Source organism: Lucilia sericata, unplaced genomic scaffold (assembly GCF_015586225.1).
Source record: "Lucilia sericata isolate MDLA Ls3-8-SP2 unplaced genomic scaffold, ASM1558622v1 Contig000682F_arrow, whole genome shotgun sequence".
In the NCBI taxonomy this organism is placed as follows: domain Eukaryota; kingdom Metazoa; phylum Arthropoda; class Insecta; order Diptera; family Calliphoridae; genus Lucilia; species Lucilia sericata.
In genome coordinates, this window is record NW_023994686.1 from 92,765 (window position 1) to 113,171 (window position 20,407).

The 20,407-nt window shown below is 29.7% G+C and overlaps 3 protein-coding genes across 12 annotated transcripts; all 3 read right to left on the reverse strand.

The window, feature by feature from the left end:
• Nucleotides 1-1,045: 1,045 nt before the first annotated feature.
• On the reverse strand, nt 1,046-15,626 carry LOC119607259 (E3 ubiquitin-protein ligase Nedd-4). Of its 10 annotated transcripts, none has more exons than XM_037961110.1 (18): nt 15,330-15,617; nt 14,638-14,873; nt 9,069-9,151; nt 8,918-8,999; nt 8,806-8,844; nt 8,569-8,729; nt 8,033-8,168; nt 7,838-7,965; nt 7,650-7,755; nt 6,853-7,230; nt 4,578-4,682; nt 4,101-4,347; nt 3,911-4,035; nt 3,696-3,837; nt 3,466-3,622; nt 3,109-3,402; nt 2,643-3,041; nt 1,046-1,446 (listed from the first exon to the last, which is right to left on the reverse strand). In XM_037961110.1, exons 2-18 carry the CDS (start codon nt 14,827-14,829, stop codon nt 1,344-1,346), a joined length of 2,877 nt encoding a protein of 958 aa, XP_037817038.1. In that variant the 5' UTR covers nt 14,830-14,873; nt 15,330-15,617; the 3' UTR covers nt 1,046-1,343. The 10 variants fall into 10 exon arrangements, with proteins under 10 accessions (XP_037817038.1, XP_037817037.1, XP_037817040.1 ...); XM_037961109.1 differs by having other exon boundaries at nt 8,560-8,729; XM_037961112.1 differs by lacking the exons at nt 14,638-14,873; nt 15,330-15,617 and adding exons at nt 10,619-11,182; nt 11,286-11,680 and having other exon boundaries at nt 8,560-8,729.
• A 954-nt stretch (nt 15,627-16,580) lies between these two features.
• Nucleotides 16,581-16,937, reverse strand: LOC119607271. The gene has a single exon (XM_037961132.1). It carries the CDS (start codon nt 16,925-16,927, stop codon nt 16,760-16,762), a length of 168 nt encoding a protein of 55 aa, XP_037817060.1. The 5' UTR covers nt 16,928-16,937; the 3' UTR covers nt 16,581-16,759.
• Nucleotides 16,938-18,281: 1,344 nt separating this feature from the next.
• Nucleotides 18,282-19,123, reverse strand: LOC119607288 (cytochrome b-c1 complex subunit 8). Its single transcript, XM_037961156.1, has 3 exons — nt 18,980-19,123; nt 18,513-18,706; nt 18,282-18,447 (listed from the first exon to the last, which is right to left on the reverse strand). The coding sequence occupies exons 2-3, from the start codon at nt 18,685-18,687 to the stop codon at nt 18,353-18,355; spliced, it is 270 nt and encodes an 89-aa protein (XP_037817084.1). The 5' UTR covers nt 18,688-18,706; nt 18,980-19,123; the 3' UTR covers nt 18,282-18,352.
• Nucleotides 19,124-20,407: the final 1,284 nt, after the last annotated feature.

Here is a 20,407-nt window from a genome sequence, read left to right on the forward strand (position 1 = left end):
GTGTATTTACATAATTATGTAGTTTTTTTTTAGAAAACACGATTTGTCAAAAAATTAAGAAATGATTATTGTTTAAAACTTTTTTTTAATATTTAAATTTCAGTTTAAATTTAAAAAATTTTTTTGTTTCAAATCGTGTTTGTATTTTATTTGTTCAATATTGCTAATTTTGTTAATAATCAATATTCTCATTCAAATGTTTAAATTATAACTGCATAAAAATTATTAGTATTTGGAAATAGGAAATACATGTGTATAGATTTATTGGTTTTTGTTATTATAAATTCTTTTTTTCTCTTTGATTTATAGGTTTGTTTGTTTTATATATATATAGTTTAGTTTTAATATTATAGGCGTAATAATCAAATACAATACATATTTTTTATACTTTTATTATAGAATTTAGTTTTAAAACACGCGTTCACAGTTAACATTCGTATATAAAATAAAAATTGATTTAACTATATATTATAGTAATCATAATATTTTGATTCACAATTTTAACTACAGAAAACAACAAAAAAAAACGTACAGAATAAAATATAATAAAATAAAGTTAAATATAGGGCAAAATAGTTTACATAACGAATCAAAAAAAAAAAGTGAAATAAATTGATTGATGGTTAAGTTAAAAAAAAATATCATTCAATGTCTTATCGTCTGTTATACATAATCATGATGATATACAAAAATATGTATGAATGTAGGTTTGAAAGAAGTTTTCAAGGGGGTTTTTGGCATTATTTTAAATAATAAGCAAGTATGAATGTGTAATATTAATACAATTTACAAAATTATCTTCTCCAATTAAGGCAATTTATATAGAATTAATTTAAAGAATTTTTGTTGTTCAAGTTATGCCCCTCTTCTTACTAATATGCTGATGCTTGTCTAAGTATGTTTAATAAATAAATATTTCAGTTTTTTTTATGATTTCTATCTATAATAACTAAAACTATCAACATTTCCATACAGCCATACATATCTCTGTACATACTTACTTACATAGTTTTGGAATTAAAAAAAGAAAAGAAAAAGTAGAAAAAACAGTTTGGAAAAAAAGAACAAATACATTTCTTTTAAGTACAATAGTTATATGGAAAAGGCCACGTAGTAATTACGCATCTGTTGTCTATTATATTATTATTATTATTATTATTATTATTTTTTATATTATTTAGTATTCGTTGTACACTTAGTTTAATATAGTATAGTACATATTCACTGACAGCATTATCAAAATGAGATTTTATTAAAATCAACATACAATAAAGTGGTAGACAACGTTTTTCTAAACGTACATAGTTTTGTGATGCATGTCCAGACATTTGTTGAACAAAATATTAGTCAACACCAGCAAATCCTTGACTACCTTCGATAGCCTTGATTAGTTTATCTTTTAATTGTAAATAACCTTCATAGGGGGGTAAATCCAAACGATTGAAACTAAAATTAAGAAATATGAAATTAAAATAATTTCTATTAATTATACTATTCAAATGATAATGATGTATAACTAAAAATTTCGTGGAACGCATTCCACAGCATTCGAAATGGACTAAATTTGTTTGCAATTTTTTTCATTCAATAACCAAAACACTGAAAATTAGTATATTGTTTAATAACCAGTATTTTGTTTAAAAACCAATGTTTTCTTAAGAAAGCTGCGTTTTTTTCAAAAACCAGTATTTTGTTTAATAACCAGTATTGTGTTCAAAACATAGTATTTTTCTCAAAATAGTGGGTTTTTTAAAAAAACCAGTATTTTGTTTAAAAACCAGTATTTTGTTAAAAACCCAGTAATTTGTTAAGAAAGCAGCATATTGTTCAAAAACCAGTATTTTGTTTAATAACCAGTATTGTGTTCAAAACCTAGTATTTTACTCAAAATAGTGAGTTTTGTTAAAAAACAGTATTTTGTTTAAAATCCAGTAGCTTGTTAAGAAACCTGAATTTGTTTTTTCAAAAACCAGTATTTTGTTTAATAACCAGTTGTGTTCGAAAACCTTGTATTTTGTTGAAAATAGTGGGTTTTGTTTTAAAAAATAGTATTTTGTTTAAAAAATAGTGTTTTGTTTAAAAACCAGTATTTTGTTCAAAAACCAGTATTGTGTTCAAAACCTAGCATTTTGTTGAAAATAGTGGGTTTTGTTTAAAAACCAGTATTTTGTTAAAAAACAGTATTTTGTTTAAAAACCAGTATTTTGTTTAAAAACCAGTATTTTGTTTAAAACCACGTAATTTGTTAAGAAAGCTGCATTTCGTTCTAAAACCAGTATTTTGTTTAATAACCAGTATTGTGTTCAAAATCTATTATTTTGCCCAAAATAGTGGGTTTTGTTTAAAATAAACAATATTTTGTTTAAAAACCCCAGCATTTTGATGAAATATAAATATTTTGTTTAAATATTTAAAATACAGGGTATTGCTGAAAAACTAGTATTTTATTCAAAATACTGGGTTTTGTTTTAAAAACTAGTATTTTGTAAAAAACGGAAATTTCTTAAAAATACTGGCTGAGTTTCCTTTTTTGTTTTTAACAAAATTCAGTTTTTTGAAAATTATTGGATTGAAAAACAGTATTTTTGGTAAAAATACGAAAAAAAAACTTCCTAATAAAAGAAAACATCATCCCAACTTACCATGTATGAGCTCGAGGAAAATTATTAGGTGTACCCCACTTTTCGATCGTAAACATTTGAGGTCCATTCGAACCGTATAACTCCTTAAAACCATTCATGGGCACACGTGATGTACCCGTTACAAACTGCAGCAAACGTGAACGCATTTCGTTTGAGAATGAGAGGACGGCACGCCAGAACCATTGTATAATAATATGATTTTGATGATAGTCGCCTTTGTACAAAGTATTCTCACGCCAATCTTTAACATCGATATTTTGAATACCACACATCAATAGCTCCAACTCATGTTCGTCGAAAATCTTAATTAAATTTAAAGGAATCACTGAACCGAAACCATCTAAAAAGGCGGTCATTTGTTCTTTAACGCGGGCCACAAAACGCCATTCAATAACCAGCCTTTAAAACGAAACAAAATAAAAGCATAAGTATTAAAACTAATTAACTAGGAGTTAAGTAAACTTACTTAATATATTCATCTTTGTTTTCATTGGTAACTTCAATATTGGCGCCTTCTCCCTTCAATTCATGCTGGCTCTTTTGTCCAAATATATCCTCATCCACACAGAATGTTAACTCTAATTGTCTGGGATCATTTTCTTTAATCCACATAAGGGAATTATAATATTCGGTATCAACCGATTCCATATCTTTTAGATCAATAGGCTTTTGTAACATCATTTTGTAGAAAGGACGTATGAAAAAGGCATCAAGTAATTTGCCATGATAAACTGCCATACCAGCAATACGGCCAATAAATCTAAATATAAAAGTAAAACTCATTAGATGTCACTTTAATACTTTAATTTCAGCTTAAACTTACTTGAAATAGTGCAAATGATCTTCATTGCACAAACCACTGCCATTATTAATTTGCAAAGTGTAATTGTCCATGGCTGAATATTCAAATAGGCCATAATATGGATTAAACATTTCTTTAGACAATAAATAAAACCACTCTCTAGCTAGACCACCATAATCTAAAAGTAAATTTACAAAATTTATATATTACACCTTTTTAAACATTACATATTTTAACAAAAATATATTTACCTAAACCTGTTTCTCCTTCAAATTCTACCCATAATTTGGTCTTTAGTAAATCAGTTTTAGTTACTTGGCTAATAATTCTATAAGAATCCTCCAGTATGGATGTTCTTCGTACACGAATTTCAAATTTATTCGGTACATTTGTCTAAAATAAAACAAAATTCCAAATTGTTAATTTTCTTAATTCATACAACAGGAAGTGTAAAGAAAAAACTTACTGGTTTTCTAAGGTGGCTCTTAAAGTATTCATACTTTTGTTTGTAATCTCTAGAATAGGGTACAGCTTGTCCAGCAATATTAGGATTTGAAAGTCTTGGATCTTCCCATTGTGTTGTCCTTGTATCTAAGAAAATACAACAAAATTAAATAGAACCTCTTTATTTCTTTCGATAAAAATATAAAACTTACTGTGATCTATATAAAAGACACGACCATCTGTATGTACACGCTCTTCCCAACCCTCGGGCAGTGGTCCTAAATCATCCTCACCACGTTGTTGTGTTTGATTAGGCATAGGGCTAGCGCGTCCATTGCGTGGATCTATCCATGTAGTGCGTCTAGCAGCATGATCAATAAAGAATGTACGTCCATTAGGCGCCACTTGCATTGACCATCTAGGAGGTAAGGGCTCTTCTTCTTCAGTAGTGGGTGGAGGCTATATATATATATTTGTTTTTAAATGGATAGAAATATGCATTATGTAAGCATTTTAAAACATTGAAATTTTCTTCTAAGCACGTGTTCAAATATAGCAATTTATTTTATAGTTTTCTGAGAATTGTATAGTTTTTTTGATCACGTATCTACGAGTAATTTTTTAATACTAAACTAAACTATGTATTTAATTCTATTTTATGATTATGCCTTCAATTTATAGCTATTTACCTGCTCTGTTACAGCGGCGTTGTTATCTTCAACTGAATTGCGCCTAGTTGATGACCCTGATGTTTGAGAACGATTTCCACTATCGATCTGGTCGCCATCATCGTTCTGCTAAATTATTAGAAAACCCATTGCATTATTATAGTATTTATAATTAATATTGCCATAATTTAGTAAAAAGTATTTTAATATAGACAGTAGCGTACAAAACAATTTTCAGATAATAATATAACTCTGCTAATAATAAATTGTTTTTTTTTTTTTTTGGAATACTACCAATACTACAAAGTTACTACATAAGGTTTGAAATATACATAACTACGATTCTAAGGTATGACATTTTTCTAACCACTTAGTATTAAACCCAAATTTAAATCTAGCATTTATACTTTTAAAGCTTCAAAAATGTAAAAATGAAATTAATTTTTTATCTTTTCATCACCGCTATTCATTAACGGAAATTACTATTCGAAGAATATTTGCAAGAGTAAGTAAATATATATGCTCCATGCTTAATCTTTTCAAAAGTCTATTTTACTTCTACTTCGTCGAATAATTCTAAAAGCCTTTTCAGAGATCATGCATATATACAATTACCGCAGAACTAGAACTGAACTAGACCTGAACTAGAATTAAACTAGAACTGAACTAGAACTGAACTAGAACTGAACTAGAACTGAACTAGAACTGAACTAGAACTGAACTAGAACTGAACTAGAACTGAACTAGAACTGAACTAGAACTGAACTAGAACTGAACTAGAACTGAACTAGAACTGAACTAGAACTAGAACTGAATTATAACTGAACTAGAAATGAACTAGAAATGAACTAGAACTAAACTGAACTAGAACTAACTGAACTAGAACTGAACTAGAACTGAACTAGAACTGAACTAGAACTGAACTAGAACTGAACTAGAACTGAACTAGAACTGAACTAGAACTGAACTAGAACTGAACTAGAACTGAACTAGAACTGAACTAGAACTGAACTAGAACTGAACTAGAACTGAACTAGAACTGAACTAGAACTGAACTAGAACTGAACTAGAACTGAACTAGAACTGAACTAGAACTGAACTAGAACTGAACTAGAACAGAACTGAACTAGAACAGAACTGAACTAGAACTGAACTAGAACAGAACTGAACTAGAACAGAACTGAACTAGAACAGAACTGAACTAGAACAGAACTGAACTAGAACTGAACTAGAACAGAACTGAACTAGAACAGAACTGAACTAGAACAGAACTGAACTAGAACTGAACTAGAACTGAACTAGAACAGAACTAGAACTGAACTAGAACTGAACTAGAACTGAACTAGAACTGAACTAGAACTGAACTAGAACTGAACTAGAACTGAACTAGAACTGAACTAGAACTGAACTAGAACTGAACTAGAACTGAACTAGAACTGAACTAGAACTGAACTAGAACTGAACTAGAACTGAACTAGAACTGAACTAGAACTGAACTAGAACTGAACTAGAACTGAACTAGAACTGAACTAGAACTGAACTAGAACTGAACTAGAACTGAACTAGAACTGAACTAGAACTGAACTAGAACTGAACTAGAACTGAACTAGAACTGAACTAGAACTGAACTAGAACTGAACTAGAACTGAACTAGAACTGAACTAGAACTAGAACTGAACTAGAACTGAACTAGAACTGAACTAGAACTGAACTAGAACTGAACTAGAACTGAACTAGAACTGAACTAGAACTGAACTAGAACTGAACTAGAACTGAACTAGAACTGAACTAGAACTGAACTAGAACTGAACTAGAACTGAACTAGAACTGAACTAGAACTGAACTAGAACTGAACTAGAACTGAACTAGAACTGAACTAGAACTGAACTAGAACTGAACTAGAACTGAACTAGAACTGAACTAGAACTGAACTAGAACTGAACTAGAACTGAACTAGAACTGAACTAGAACTGAACTAGAACTGATCTAGAACTGAACTAGAACTGAAGTAGAATTTAACTGTATATTCCATATTTTAGTGAAGAGGTATGGATATTCCATACATTAAATTCTATATTTTAGTGAAGAGGGGTTTAAGGCAAGCCTTTGAAGTAAACTACATAAATAAAATGTTTATATGAAGATTAAAAACTTCTATCTACTTTTGGGACTTTGTTAATATGTAATTTAAAACTTCTAAAAATAATATTAAATTGCTAAACTCAATGCAAATACTAGCTGATACTAATAGGAATATTATGAAAGTTTACAAGCTAAAAACACAACAAATTCTTTCCTGTTTAGTAATATTGCTGTTTCCCATGCTGTTACTGCCTGTTGAACATTGATGATTTTGGACAATACGATTTATAACATCCTCATCAATACTTTCTTGATTATCGATTTTTCCTAAACGTATCAATTCATTGATTTCACTGTCCAATTGATTTTGAACTGTACCACAATTACAACAATGGCTGTTGGAATGTTCATTTATCGATGTACATTCAATTTCGCTACATGTTCCACTACAGGAACTGTCTGTACTAAAAGATCTGCTAAGACTACTGTTCGAGTCGTTTTCAGTAAGGTCGTCTGCATGTTTTAAGTTGTTATTAGTTAAAATATTAATGGGCTGATTGAAGTCACGATTTGATAAACCTCTTAAACGGTACTGATTTGAAAATAAAAGGAAAAATTAGAAAGGTTTAACGATGTGATTCGAAATTTATGAGAAATTCAACACAATATTGTATTTTAATTATTTAACTATCTGTTCTACAATTCTTCAATAGTTTGGTTCAATTTGTATTGAATATTTTCAGTATTGTTTATCAAAACAGACATTTTGGTCGACTTAAACTACATTCTTTGTTTAAACCTAGTTTAATCAAAATTATGTGTTTTTCAGTAATCAGCAAGTTAATCAACATTTAACTGAGTAATAAGAAACCCACCCTTAGACAGACACATTGTTAAATTTCCCTCCTATTTGATTATTTAAATTCCTTCAAATTCCCTTAATCTACATTTTAATAATATTGTATAAAGATTTTTCCTTTTAGAAATAAAACAATTATTATATTTACTTACCGCTGCAGCTCTAGTTGTTTCGGAATCATCCACACTAATGTGAAATCGTCTTTGGAAATCTGATGCGGCAGCTTCCGTATTATCACTTGCATGATTCGTATTTAAACTATAATGAATAGGAAAAAATAAAAGAAAAAATGCACACAAGTTTCATCAACTGTTTATATACTTAAAAAATATAAACTTACATAGTTGGTCTTTCCCACTGTGTGGTTCGAGCGGTGTGATTAACATAATACGTACGACCATTGGCATCTTGACGTTCTTCCCAACCCGGTGGCAATATATCATTTCCACCATTAACGGTAGGAGCATTCTAATTTATTTGTTAAGAAAAATAAATTGTATTTTACAAAATAAATTGTATAAAAAATCTATAATACCTGAGCTGCACCGGTTAGTGAAACAATTTCAACATGTTCCCACTCGTTTGAATTAGATGTCGGTTCCACCGTTTCTCTTTGTTCATGTATAAATGCATGATAGATTTCCAGAGTTCCTTTAATGCGCGATTTAGCACTAAAGTTATAGAAACATTAAAGTAAGAATTAATTTAAGCGGCTCTTTTGTTGTTTTTATTGCAATGAGGCGGCACTTTAGCACACAAAAACAATGAATATATAATTGTTAGTTTTTAAATTAATGAATATAGACGAAACATAAAACACTGCTTTACTACCATTATGCTTATTTTAAATAACGTTTAAGCGTATTTTTAACACGTTAGTGCAATCACAATAATGCGGATTTGAATGAGACACACATTTTATTTCATGGAACATAAATTAACAAATATTCCTTAACATCTTTAACTCTGTCACTCACACTTTTAAGATTGGTTTTCTCTTTCTCAATTTTTCAAAACAAAAACTAAAATTAAATAAAAAAAAGTATTCAAAAGAAAACATACCCTACTGACCTTCTAGGCCTTAAAGGATAACTTTGCGGTTCTAAAACTATTCCCTCTTGTTCGGTTGGCAAGTTTGCCAATGTTAATTCTACCATGCCCAAGAAGTCATCTCTTGTAAGTCTATTTTCGTCAAATACTTGAAATACCAATTTGTGTTCAGAGGGCTTGACCTTATGTGGGGAAAAAAATAATTTTTATTAATATTTAAATAACAATTGCAATTGCTAATTAATATGGTTTACTTACTCTAAATAAAAATTCTTCATTCCATGTAGGATTAAGAGTCTAGAATTAAAGTAATGTTATTAAAAATTTTGTTAGTAAAGTATTTTTTGTTTTTTTTTATTATAATACTTGCCTTTTTCTTGGTTTTCGTTAAAACAGAGTCAATATTGATGTCACCATTTATTGTATTGAGATCAATTCTCACGTAAGGATCACTGAATAATCAAATTATTTAATCAAATATAAATTCATATTACTTTCAAAAGACTTTTTCTTAAGTTTACCTGGCTCCAAAAATGTCCTTTTTTGCTAAGGTTTTTCCGTTCAAAACAACAATTCGCAAGCGGCATGTATCTGATGTGTCATTCTAAAGTAGAAACCCATAAAAAATATATATAAAATCAGTTTTATTTTTATTATTAGAGATGGAAAGAGGGTAAATATCTGGTAAAATAAGAATATAGAATTACTATGACTAATATTATAACTAAATTTTTATTTATAGTAACGATATACTTCAACGGTATCAGTTTTTGCGGAAAAATATTTTTTGTGAAGCGAGATATGGATCTTTTTTTAGAACTTTACTGAAACTGTGCTAGAACTAAAATATAATAGAACAAGAATTTAATTATAATAGAACTAAACTAGAAAAGAACTAGAATTTAAATTTAATAAAACAGAACTAGAACTGAATTAGAACTAGAACTGAACTGAACTAGAACTGAAATAGAACTGTACTAGAACTGAACTAGAACTGTACTAGAACTGAACTAGAACTGAACTAGAACTGAACTAGAACTGAACTAGAACTGAACTAGAACTGAACTAGAACTGAACTAGAACTGAACTAGAACTGAACTAGAACTGAACTAGAACTGAACTAGAACTGAACTAGAACTGAACTAGAACTGAACTAGAACTGAACTAGAACTGAACTAAAACTGAACTAAAACTGAACTAGAACTGAACTAGAACTGAACTAGAACTGAACTAGAACTGTACTAGAACTGAACTAGAACTGAACTAGAACTGAACTAGAAATGAACTAGAACTGAACTAGAACTGAACTAGAACTGAACTAGAACTGAAGTAGAACTGAACTAGAACTGAACTAGAACTGAAATAGAACTGAACTAGAACTGAACTAGGACTGAACTGAACTAGAACTGAACTAGAGCTGAACTAGAACTGAACTAGAACTGAACTAGAACTGAACTAGAACTGAACTAGAACTGAACTAGAACTGAACTAGAACTGAACTAGAACTGAACTAGAACTGAACTAGAACTGAACTAGAACTGAACTAGAACTGAACTAGAACTGAACTAGAACTGAACTAGAACTGAACTAGAACTGAACTAGAACTGAACTAGAACTGAACTAGAACTGAACTAGAACTGAACTAGAACTGAACTAGAACTGAACTAGAACTGAACTAGAACTGAACCAGAACTGAACTAGAATTGAACTACAACTAAACTATAACTGAACTAGAACTGAACTTTAAGTCATTGGTTTTGATTTGACTTTTTTGATTTGCTTATTCTATAATGTTTGACGGAGTTATATTAATTACAAAATAAACAGGTTCTAATTTATTTTTTGTTACAACAGGTATTTTTCATAAACAAAATTTCAAGTTAAGCTACCCTTTTAATCCAAGATTATAAATTGCTTAAGAACTTGATATAAAATATTCATTATTGTTGCGGTAGTTACTCATTAATATCTCCCTAATTCCAGTAGTACATTTGCGAAAAGAAACGTAAAAGTAAAAAACCTTAAAAGAAACTACAACAATATCAACCTTTAAAATACAAGTTCAACTTACATCACTATAACCATGAATTTGTCCTTCAGCCAGTGCTTCAGCCATTATGTTGAAATGTTCATTAAATGTATATTAAGTGCAATAATTCCCAAAATAATAATATTTGTCTTTCTTTCTGTTTTTTTTTTATTAATTAATTATCTTCTCAATGTATAAAGTTGAAACATGTTGCAAAAAAATTTAACACACTCTCACAAGTACGACTACAAAAACAATACGCCGCAAGTTTGTATGATAATTTTAAGATTAAGATAAGTACATATTTTTTTGGAATTTACTTTTTACTTTTTTTTTTGTATATTATACTGTTTTACTTTTTTATATTTTTTAGATTTTGTTGTCTTTTGTTTTGTTAAAGCTTTTATCGAATGTACTTTTTGGCTGGTAAGAAATTTTTATAGGCTTTTTGTTGTTTTTTTTCACTTTTCTCGGCTTAATTATTTCATAATTTAATTAATATTTTTTCACTACATGAACAAACGATGACGACACTTTACATTTTAATTCTTTAGAATTATAGTACTAAACCTTTTTTCAGCATGACTAATTGTCAAAAATCCAATTCTATGTAGTACATTATAAAATAATAATAAAGTTAAGAAAGAATAAATAAATAATTACTTTCACAAAGAGACAAACGGACAGACAGACCGAACGACTAACCGACCGACCAACAGACACTTGCACTTTAATGATAAGATATATTGTAGTTTTTGTTGTTATTAAATGTTTAAGTTTGGCATATGTAAAGTACTTTTTCCGTTTCTACTCCTTGTTATAGTATGTAATACTGACAGTTTTTTCTTTTTTTCATTCCAAGGTAACACCTTATTTTTTCATTATTCTAAATTTTTAAACACTTCACTTTTAAGATAAGATCCTTTAGCGTTCAACTTTCGATTAACATTTAAAAAATCTTATTCGTACTTGTATTTTCGTAAAAAATAAAGTGCTAAATCTAGCATAGTTATAATAATTGAAATTTCATTTTATAATTAAACTACGACACCCCAACTTATGTCCGCGCATATACAGACACACACACCAACCCGATATATACTCTATAGATGTTAAGTCTAAAAATGTACCTTCATGGGGGGAGTATTTAACAGGGTATTTACATGTGAAATTGAAATACAATAACAAATATTTTTGTTTTGTCAAGTGTTTTTTAACTGTCAGAAGTTACTTGTGGTTTTTGTTGTTTACGTATTTTCTTGTATTTAAGAAAACCAGTGAATTTGACAGTTTTATTTATACCAAAGGGAAAATAAAAGATCAGCTGGTGTATTAACACCATCTGGTTGAATATATATTTGTCTTATAAACAGTTGCCAGATTTTGATAAAATATAATAAGTTTGACATTTTCTAGGTTGCTACTAAAAATTACTTATTAACATTTTCTTTTATAAAAATATTAATATAAGGTTTGAATAAAAAAAATACAGTTAAGTTTGTAGAGCATACAGTAAATAATTCTGCATAATAAAGGCGTCACACATTTCTAACGAATATTGAAATTATTACGAAAGATTTTATGATTCTAATAAATTTTGTTAATTTTTTTTCTTTTTATACCCACCATCAAAAAAGATGGGGGGTATATTGATTTTGTCATTTCGTTTGTAACACATCGAAATATTGGTCATAAACCCATAAAAGTATATATATTCCGGGTCCTTATTAAATTCTAAGACGATCTAGCCATGTCCGTCCGTCTGTCCGTCTGTCCGTCCGTCCGTCCGTCTGTCCGTCTGTCCGTCTGTCTGTTGAAATCACGATAGGGACCACACGAGAGGAGCTAGACAGTTGAAATTTTGCATAAACATTCTCTATTATTAAGGTTTGTTTGGTATTGAAAATGGACAATATCGGTCCACTTTTTCGGATAGCCCCCATACAGGTGGACCCCCAAAAAATAGCTTTAACGGGCATAACTGTTTTATAAGTAGGAGTATAGCGATGAAATTCGACATAATGAAGTTTAATGTGAGCCAAAATCTTTCTACCAAATTTTTTGAGGATCGGCCTATAAATGACCCTACCCCCCATATAAGGTCCCCTTCTGAAAATTACTTTAACACTCATTACTGGTCCCAAAATGCAAGTATAGCGATGAAATTCGGTATAAGTATGTTTCTTACCAACAAAAATCTCTCTACCAATTTTTTTAGGATCGGCCCATAAATGACCCTACCCCCTATATAAAGTCCCCTTTAGAAAATGACTTTAACACTCATTACTAGCCTAAAAATTCGAGTATAGCGATGAAATTCGGTATAAGTATGTTTCTTACGAACCAAAATCTCTCTACCAATTTTTTTTAGGATCGGCCCATAAATGACCCTACCCCCTATATGAAGTCCCCTTTAGAAAATGACTTTAACACTCATTACTAGCCTAAAAATTCGAGTATAGCGATGAAATTCAGTATAAGTAAGTTTCTTACGAACCAAAACCTTTTAACCAATTTTTTTTAGGATCGGCCCATAAATGACCCTACCCCCCATATAAGGTCCCCTCCTGAAAATGACTTTAACACTCATTACTGGCTCTAAAATGCAAGTATAGCGATGAAATTCGACATAAATAAGTTTCATGTGAACCAAAATTTTTCTACCAAATTTTTTGAAGATCGGTCCATAATTAACCCTACCCCCCATATAAGGTCCCCTTTAGAAAATTACTTTAACACTCATTACTGCTCCAAAAATGCGAGTATAGCGATGAAATTCGGTATAAGTAAGTTTCTTACGAACCAAAATCGCTCTACGAATTTTTTTTAAGATCGGCCCATAAATGACCCTATCCCCCATATAAGGTCCCCTTCTGAAAATGACTTTAACGCTCATTACTGGCTAAAAAATATGAATATAGCAATAAAATTTACACAATTAAGTTCCTCGCGAGCCAAAATCTTTTTAATAACTTTTATGTGGATAGGTCCATAATTGGCCCTACTCCCCCTATTGGGTCCACTTCAGGTATTAGATTAAACGCTCATTACTGTCTTAAAAATACGAGTAAAGCGATGAAATGCTACACACGTAAGTTTCTTATGAGCCAAAACCTCTGTACCAATTTTTTTGGATCGGCCCATAAATGACCCTTCCCCCATATAAGGTCTCCCTCTGCAAATAACTACAATGCTCATTACTGGCTTAAAATTATGAATGTGACGAAAATTGACGCACATAAGTTTAATGCGTGCCAAAATCTCTTCACCAAATTTAGGCAAGATCGGTCCATAATTTACCCTACCGCCCATATAAGGTCCCCTTCAGAAAATTACTTAAACGATCATTACTGGCTTAGAAATATGAGTTATGAAATACGGTTATGAAATTCGCTCCGAATTCCATGCGGAATGTGTTGCTAATACACAAAAGGTTCCCTTCAGGAAAGAGTTTTGGTTAATAACTACGAGTGTTCCTTATTTAAAATACGAGTATAGCGCTGAAATTTTGCATAAACAAGTCCTATACATAATCTATGTACAAAATTTTATGAGTATCGGTTCATAATTGACGCTCACGGTTTTAGAATTGAAATAAAATATTTGTTTTTTTTAATTAATATTTTGTTAGTTCAAAAGAGCTCGGGCCATAATTGACTTAAGCCATATTCCAAATATCACGCTGATGTTTATGGGGGAGCATTCCTTTTACGGCATACGGTTTGATGGTGGGTATATGAGATTCGGCACAGCCGAATATAACACTCTTACTTGTTAATTTCTTAAATTGACACTATTGTGCTCATTTAATGAAGATATTTATAAAATACGTCTCTTTTCCTTTTATATTAGGTTTTCGAATTATCGTGTCCTAAAAACTGGGTAACCAACATTTTTTGTCATATTTGTGATTTTATAACAGACACAATATATCGGAAAGCTGATACGTTGGAAAAATTATGAGGTCAGATTCTGATTCAACTCAACTCAATCCCTTATAAATACTTCATTCTCCGATTATTATGTGGAAACCTATGATTAAACCTAAAAATAAAACTTACCAAAGTTGACAAGGAGCGGCGAGAATTCTGCACACCATTATTACTATAATGTGATGTTGTAGACGAGGTACGACTTTGCTGTCCAGCAACTGAAGCAGAGCGACGTCGTGGCGGTGGTCTAGGACCATCATCACTAACTGTACCCTGCATAGCTACACCCACTGAACCAGTATTTGATGAACGTCTCGACATTGTAAACAAATATCGTTTAAATAGGTATAAACACTTGTTTTAATCTGAAATTTGAAAATTAAACATTTTGTTAAGAATTCTAAATTTTGAATGATAAATGTATTAATGCAATTTTTTCTTATTGTTTAAATGTTTAAAAAATAGTATAATTATATACAATCGCACCGATTAACAATTTTACACACAATCCCCATAGATAAAGTTAAATTTTCTAATATGTTGATAATGATAATCTCTACATGTATGTTGTGTGTAAATATGTACATACTTATCTACATACATATTTATATGACTATATACATATTTATATATGTAGATCATTTATATGCACAGCGATTTACAACCCAAATAATTAAACCAAAAACACCGCAAAACTTTGCAATTCACTAATTTGGCATCAATAATCAATCACTCTCCTAGTTTTTTTTTTTTTTTGCCCCAAATGTTTTAATGGCAAATGAAGTTATATTTAAAATACAAAAAAAAACACAAGAACTTACAATAGATTTTCTTTTGTAAAAATTGTTGAAAGGTTATTTGTTGACCCCGTTTATTTTATAAATTGCCATGCAGCCGGGGTAAAAATGCACACATAATATAAAAACTTTCCGAAATCTATTTTATAATGTTATTAGCTTATAAAAATTAATTTATAGAATTTATATTATTTATTAAATACATTATAGAATATAGTCCATGTAGCAAAAAAACACAATTTATATGTACGAAAAATTATATGTAGAAAAAGCAGAAAACAATACAAAAAGTGTATGGAAAGCAAACAATACAACACGATTAAAATGTAAATGTCATTCAAAATTTGGTGAAAACAAACAATAGAGTTGCCAATCTTTAGAAAGAAAATACAGGTGTTATGAACAGAAATGAGGTGAATTTAAGATCCAACTATAAAATTGGGGTTTTTGGTTTTCAAATTTTCTTGAAAATGTAAGTAATTGAATGTGGACAAAGAATTCAATAGATCCGATGGAACTAACTAACTAACTAACTAACTAACTAACTAACTAACTAACTAACTAACTAACTAACTAACTAACTAACTAACTATCTATCTATCTATCTATCTATCTATCTATCTAACTAACTAACTAACTAACTAACTAACTAACTAAATAACTAACTAACTAACTAACTAACTAACGAACTAACTAACTAACTAACATACATAAATACGGTCGTCAATCGGAATCTGAATAGACTTTAATTGGAGATTTTGATATCTAATACCCTAATATGCCCCGTCATATGGACGAACATTACAGCAGGAAAATTATTTTGGAATTTTCTATTATTGCATTTAAAACAACCCAAATATTTAAAACTTGTTATCTGAGAACCATTATCTCCAAACCTCAGTTTTTATCGTTTATATTAAATTTAAATAAAAATTTTAATATTATAAAGTCTGCTTTCCATTCTTCTTATCAACATTTTTACTGAAAAAATTTTTCGATAAAAAAGATAATTTCTTAATTAATATAGAAAATGGTGTAGTACCTTTTACAATGCACGTTTTTGTTTAAACAGATAATTTACAACACAATGCTCTTAATGAACAATTAAACAAATTTTACTAAATACCATATTATAACAGTTGCAGACTGTATAATTTCCGCAATCAAAATTTTAAAATATTCCTATTAATATATGTAAATCAGTTCAAAATAAAACTTGAAAACCCGACTAGTACTACATAGAGCCCTTCCTTTCTTCAAACGAAAATATAATTATTTTGGTTGTTGAGTCATTTATATATTTACAAAAAATTTATAATATTTTGTATGTGTATGTATGTTGTATATACTATATGTATGTTATATTCTTAAGCCTCCATAATACACCTGTCCTAAAATGATTCCTTGTTGTCCAATTTTTCTCCGTTCCACTTATAACAATGCGCCCCCGAAATTCATGTTCCGCAAAAGTTACGAAATTTGTTTTTTAGTAGGACCACCACAAAGAGTATCGCCACAGCTGCCGTAAATACTTCAATACTTATAATTTTGGAATCTACAATGACATTTAACATGTTGTTTATGGATTCGCTGCGTAATTCACTATTACAGCAATCACTCATAACGGCATGGGCTAATAAGAATTAATGTTAATTAATGCAATAATTTAATTATAAAACAATTTACTTTTGAATTAAAACGGAGGATAGATGGATATATTTGTGTTTATTTAATTTTTTTGTTGTTTTCTTTGTGGCTGATAAATTTTTCTTTTTTACTTTTCCAACAAAAAAACCAAGTCAGCTGATAGTTTGACAAATGTTATTGTAAAAAAATGAATAGGGTGTTTCAAACAAATATTAATAGGGATGCCAGATTTTTTGGGTTTCCGTGATATTTCATTTAATATAAAAATTGGAAGACAGCTACGCACATAAAAAAGTAATGGCCAATCGTTGCGTTGATAAAGTATAAAAAAATAATTATATATGTTTTTATAATAGAAAAAATATTAACATCAAAATAGACAAAAAATAATTTCGACAGTTTTGTTTTTGTTCTCATTTTCACTTTCTTTTCTTTTTCGTACGCCAAAGTTTTAATATTTTTCAACTTTTCTACTTTTTGCACTAGTTCGACGTATTGATTGTGACCGCTCTCATTTAAATACACACATAAAACACGACCCATTAGTAGCAGATCGACGTAAAGTATTGTATGTGTTTGGGACCTGAAACCTGAATTTTGTTTAATAGCCGATAACCGGTGATGTTTGCTATATATAAAAAATAAATTCGGCTGTCCGAATATAATTTGCTAGAGGTTCGCCTTCATAAGGTAAAAAAATCTAAGGCCAATAAAAACTCTAGGTGAATCAAAAAGGAAAGCGAATTCGAAATATTTTTTATAATTTTTCATCCAAAAATATTTTTTTTGGAGGGAAACATAAAAATCGCAAAAAAAAAACGTTTCAAAATAAGTTTAATAAAACTTAAGAATGTAATAAAACCCCTGTAAATGTACTTTATAAAGTTTTAGTGATGATAAGTCGCCGATAACAGTTAGCTTAGTAAAAACTCAAGTATTTCGAATAAATGTGTATAGGACAAATAGGTTTTCTTAAAAAATCGCAACGGAACAAGCATAGGAAGTAAACCGAGACATTCGCATGAGACAGTGAGAGGGAAATATGGAGTGAGAGGGAAATATAGGACGATTGGTCCCCACTTCTATCTCCAATTTTGACTTTTTATTTCAACTAAAGAACCAAGCTTCAACATTAATTTTGATAATTATTTTTTTGTGGTAAACAAACATCTAGGAATTTATAAAGATACATTTCCAACCGTATTACAGAACTTTTTAATATATTTCGAAACTTTTTCAAATTTAAATCGAATTATACTTCAGAATTAGCAGAAAACAAACGATGGTGCATTTTCCACGGCTTAAGAAACAATGAGGCAGGCTTGTATATTATGTTATTTAAATTAGAGTTTATTAATTTATCACTATTCTTTTATAAGTGTTTTTATAACATAAACAATTTATTCATCATTTGCGAACTCGGCAGGGTTCTTGCGAGTCAAGTGATGATGTTGAGCCTCAACCAAATTGAAAATCAAATAGCCAACAATGAAAGCTAAAAATGCAAGGGATTAAATAGGAATTAAAAATTAATTAATTAGTTAACAATTTTATACATACGTGGTGTAACAATGAAAACATTGGAACGGAAACGGCGGAACATATTTGGTACACCATTTTTAATAGCACCGGCAAAGGCTCTCTGTTCGAAGGGAGAAATCTTGTAGGTCACAATATTGTGAATCTTGGCAAGGTTGCCGAAATGTTGACCATTCAAGTAAGAGGTAAGACGCATCTTGTTAACGTTATGTTAGCTAAAAGTAAAAGACATTTCGATTAGAAATTATGTACCGTCATAACACAAATTGCAACTATTAAGTATTTTTCAATGAAATTATTAGTTTTTTTAACACTTATAAAAGAAAAAATCATCAGAGGTTATGTAATTGTTTTTGGTTGTAGCAAATTTCTTTACTGTTGTCCACATATAAACAAAACACCATGGATATGAATGTTTTTTTTTTTTATGTTCAATTTATACACACATTTGCAATTTATTTTAATATTTAATAAATTGTATTAATTACCTTAACTTTAAGACTAAAAAAAACTTTTTTTGCTTAAATTGCCACAGACCTCTGTCCACACGTTCCCAACAACGAAGTATGTAAAATTTTTTGACACTATTATGCAAATAGTTGTCAAATTTTTTAAGTTTAAATGGAATTGTGAGAACAGGGTGTTGCAGAAATACATATTTTGTCATGTGTTGTCAAGTTTAACGGTCAATTATGTTTTTAAGTTGGCAACCTGGGGTTAAGTAACTGTCAGATTTGTTTGTTTACTTATTGTAAAGTGCGCAAAAATAGAGATTGTGTTTAAATAACACAAAATAAAAAGAAAAATAGAAAAATTTTTAATAATTTTATGAAAATAGTTAAAAATGTGTGAAATTATAGAAATAAATTTAATGCAATTGTTTAAGTGTGGAGAAAATGTGTGCTTCACTAAAGAAAAGTGTGTTTGTGTTTGTTTTAAAAAGAAGTTAAACAAAATTTGTCTTTTTGCTAAAGAAAACAAAAAGTTGTGTTTGTTTTAAAATTAGTTAAAATAAGTATAAAATTCATTAAAGTTATAAATTACATAAAAATGTAAATTTCAAGTTATAAATTACATAAAAATGTAAATTTCAAGTTTCAAGGAATCCATAATCATCTAAAATGGTAAATAGCTCTTAAACTGAATTACTAATGCCTTGATGTTTTTAAAGAATTTTATTGTTTAAGTTTATTTAGGATTTAGGTTTATTTTTAAACAAAACATGTTTCATGTTATTATATATATTCTTTGTTATTATAATTATAAGTTTGTTTATACTTTGTTGTAACAGTTCAACGGTGATCGAAAGTCCTTTCCTGGCGCAAAAAATTTAGGTTGTTGGCAATCTTTAGCTGCAGGGGCGAAAATCCAATTGTCGTGGTGAGGTATTGATACTGTTGATAGATGCCTCCGGTTCAGCATCTTGGTGTGATTGCAATCCGGGGGAAAAGATGTGCTATCAGTATCTCTAGTCTGCCGGGACTATTATGTTAAATGTATTCTCGTTCTTTCCTTGGAATGTTGACTTGGTGTTGAACGAGAGAGCCTTATAATATAACTTAGGAAGAGTTATACCTATTCCGAAGAATGGAAACTACAATGCTGACAATTTAAGACCAATTACAATTTTACCCGCCATGTCAAAAATAGTTGAAAATTTAATGTATGAACAAATTTTATTACATACTCGAAGACTACTACACCCTAATCAATATGCATTTCGCCAAAATTACAACACGACCTCTCTTCTTATTTCTATGACAGACTCTATACGACGTAAACTAGATGCTCACTCTAATTGTGTAATGGTATCCTTAGATCTAACGAAGGCATTCGATCTTGTTAATCATAAAATTCTTATAAGGAAGCTATATGAAAATTTTTCTTTTTCCGCACCTGCGTGTAGATTAATGTTT

Coding starts and splice junctions, on each gene's coding strand:
- LOC119607288 (XM_037961156.1), bottom strand. CDS start 18,687: ATGCGTCTTACCTCTTACTTGAATGGTCAACATTTCGGCAACCTTGCC. Junction 18,448..18,512: donor TGTTTTCATTGTTACACCAC/GTATGTATAAAA, acceptor TTGCATTTTTAG/CTTTCATTGTTGGCTATTTG.
- LOC119607271 (XM_037961132.1), bottom strand. CDS start 16,927: ATGAGTGATTGCTGTAATAGTGAATTACGCAGCGAATCCATAAACAAC.
- LOC119607259 (XM_037961109.1), bottom strand. CDS start 14,829: ATGTCGAGACGTTCATCAAATACTGGTTCAGTGGGTGTAGCTATGCAG. Junction 4,348..4,577: donor ACGCCGCTGTAACAGAGCAG/GTAAATAGCTAT, acceptor ATATATATATAG/CCTCCACCCACTACTGAAGA. Junction 4,036..4,100: donor TGTCTTTTATATAGATCACA/GTAAGTTTTATA, acceptor GTATTTTCTTAG/ATACAAGGACAACACAATGG.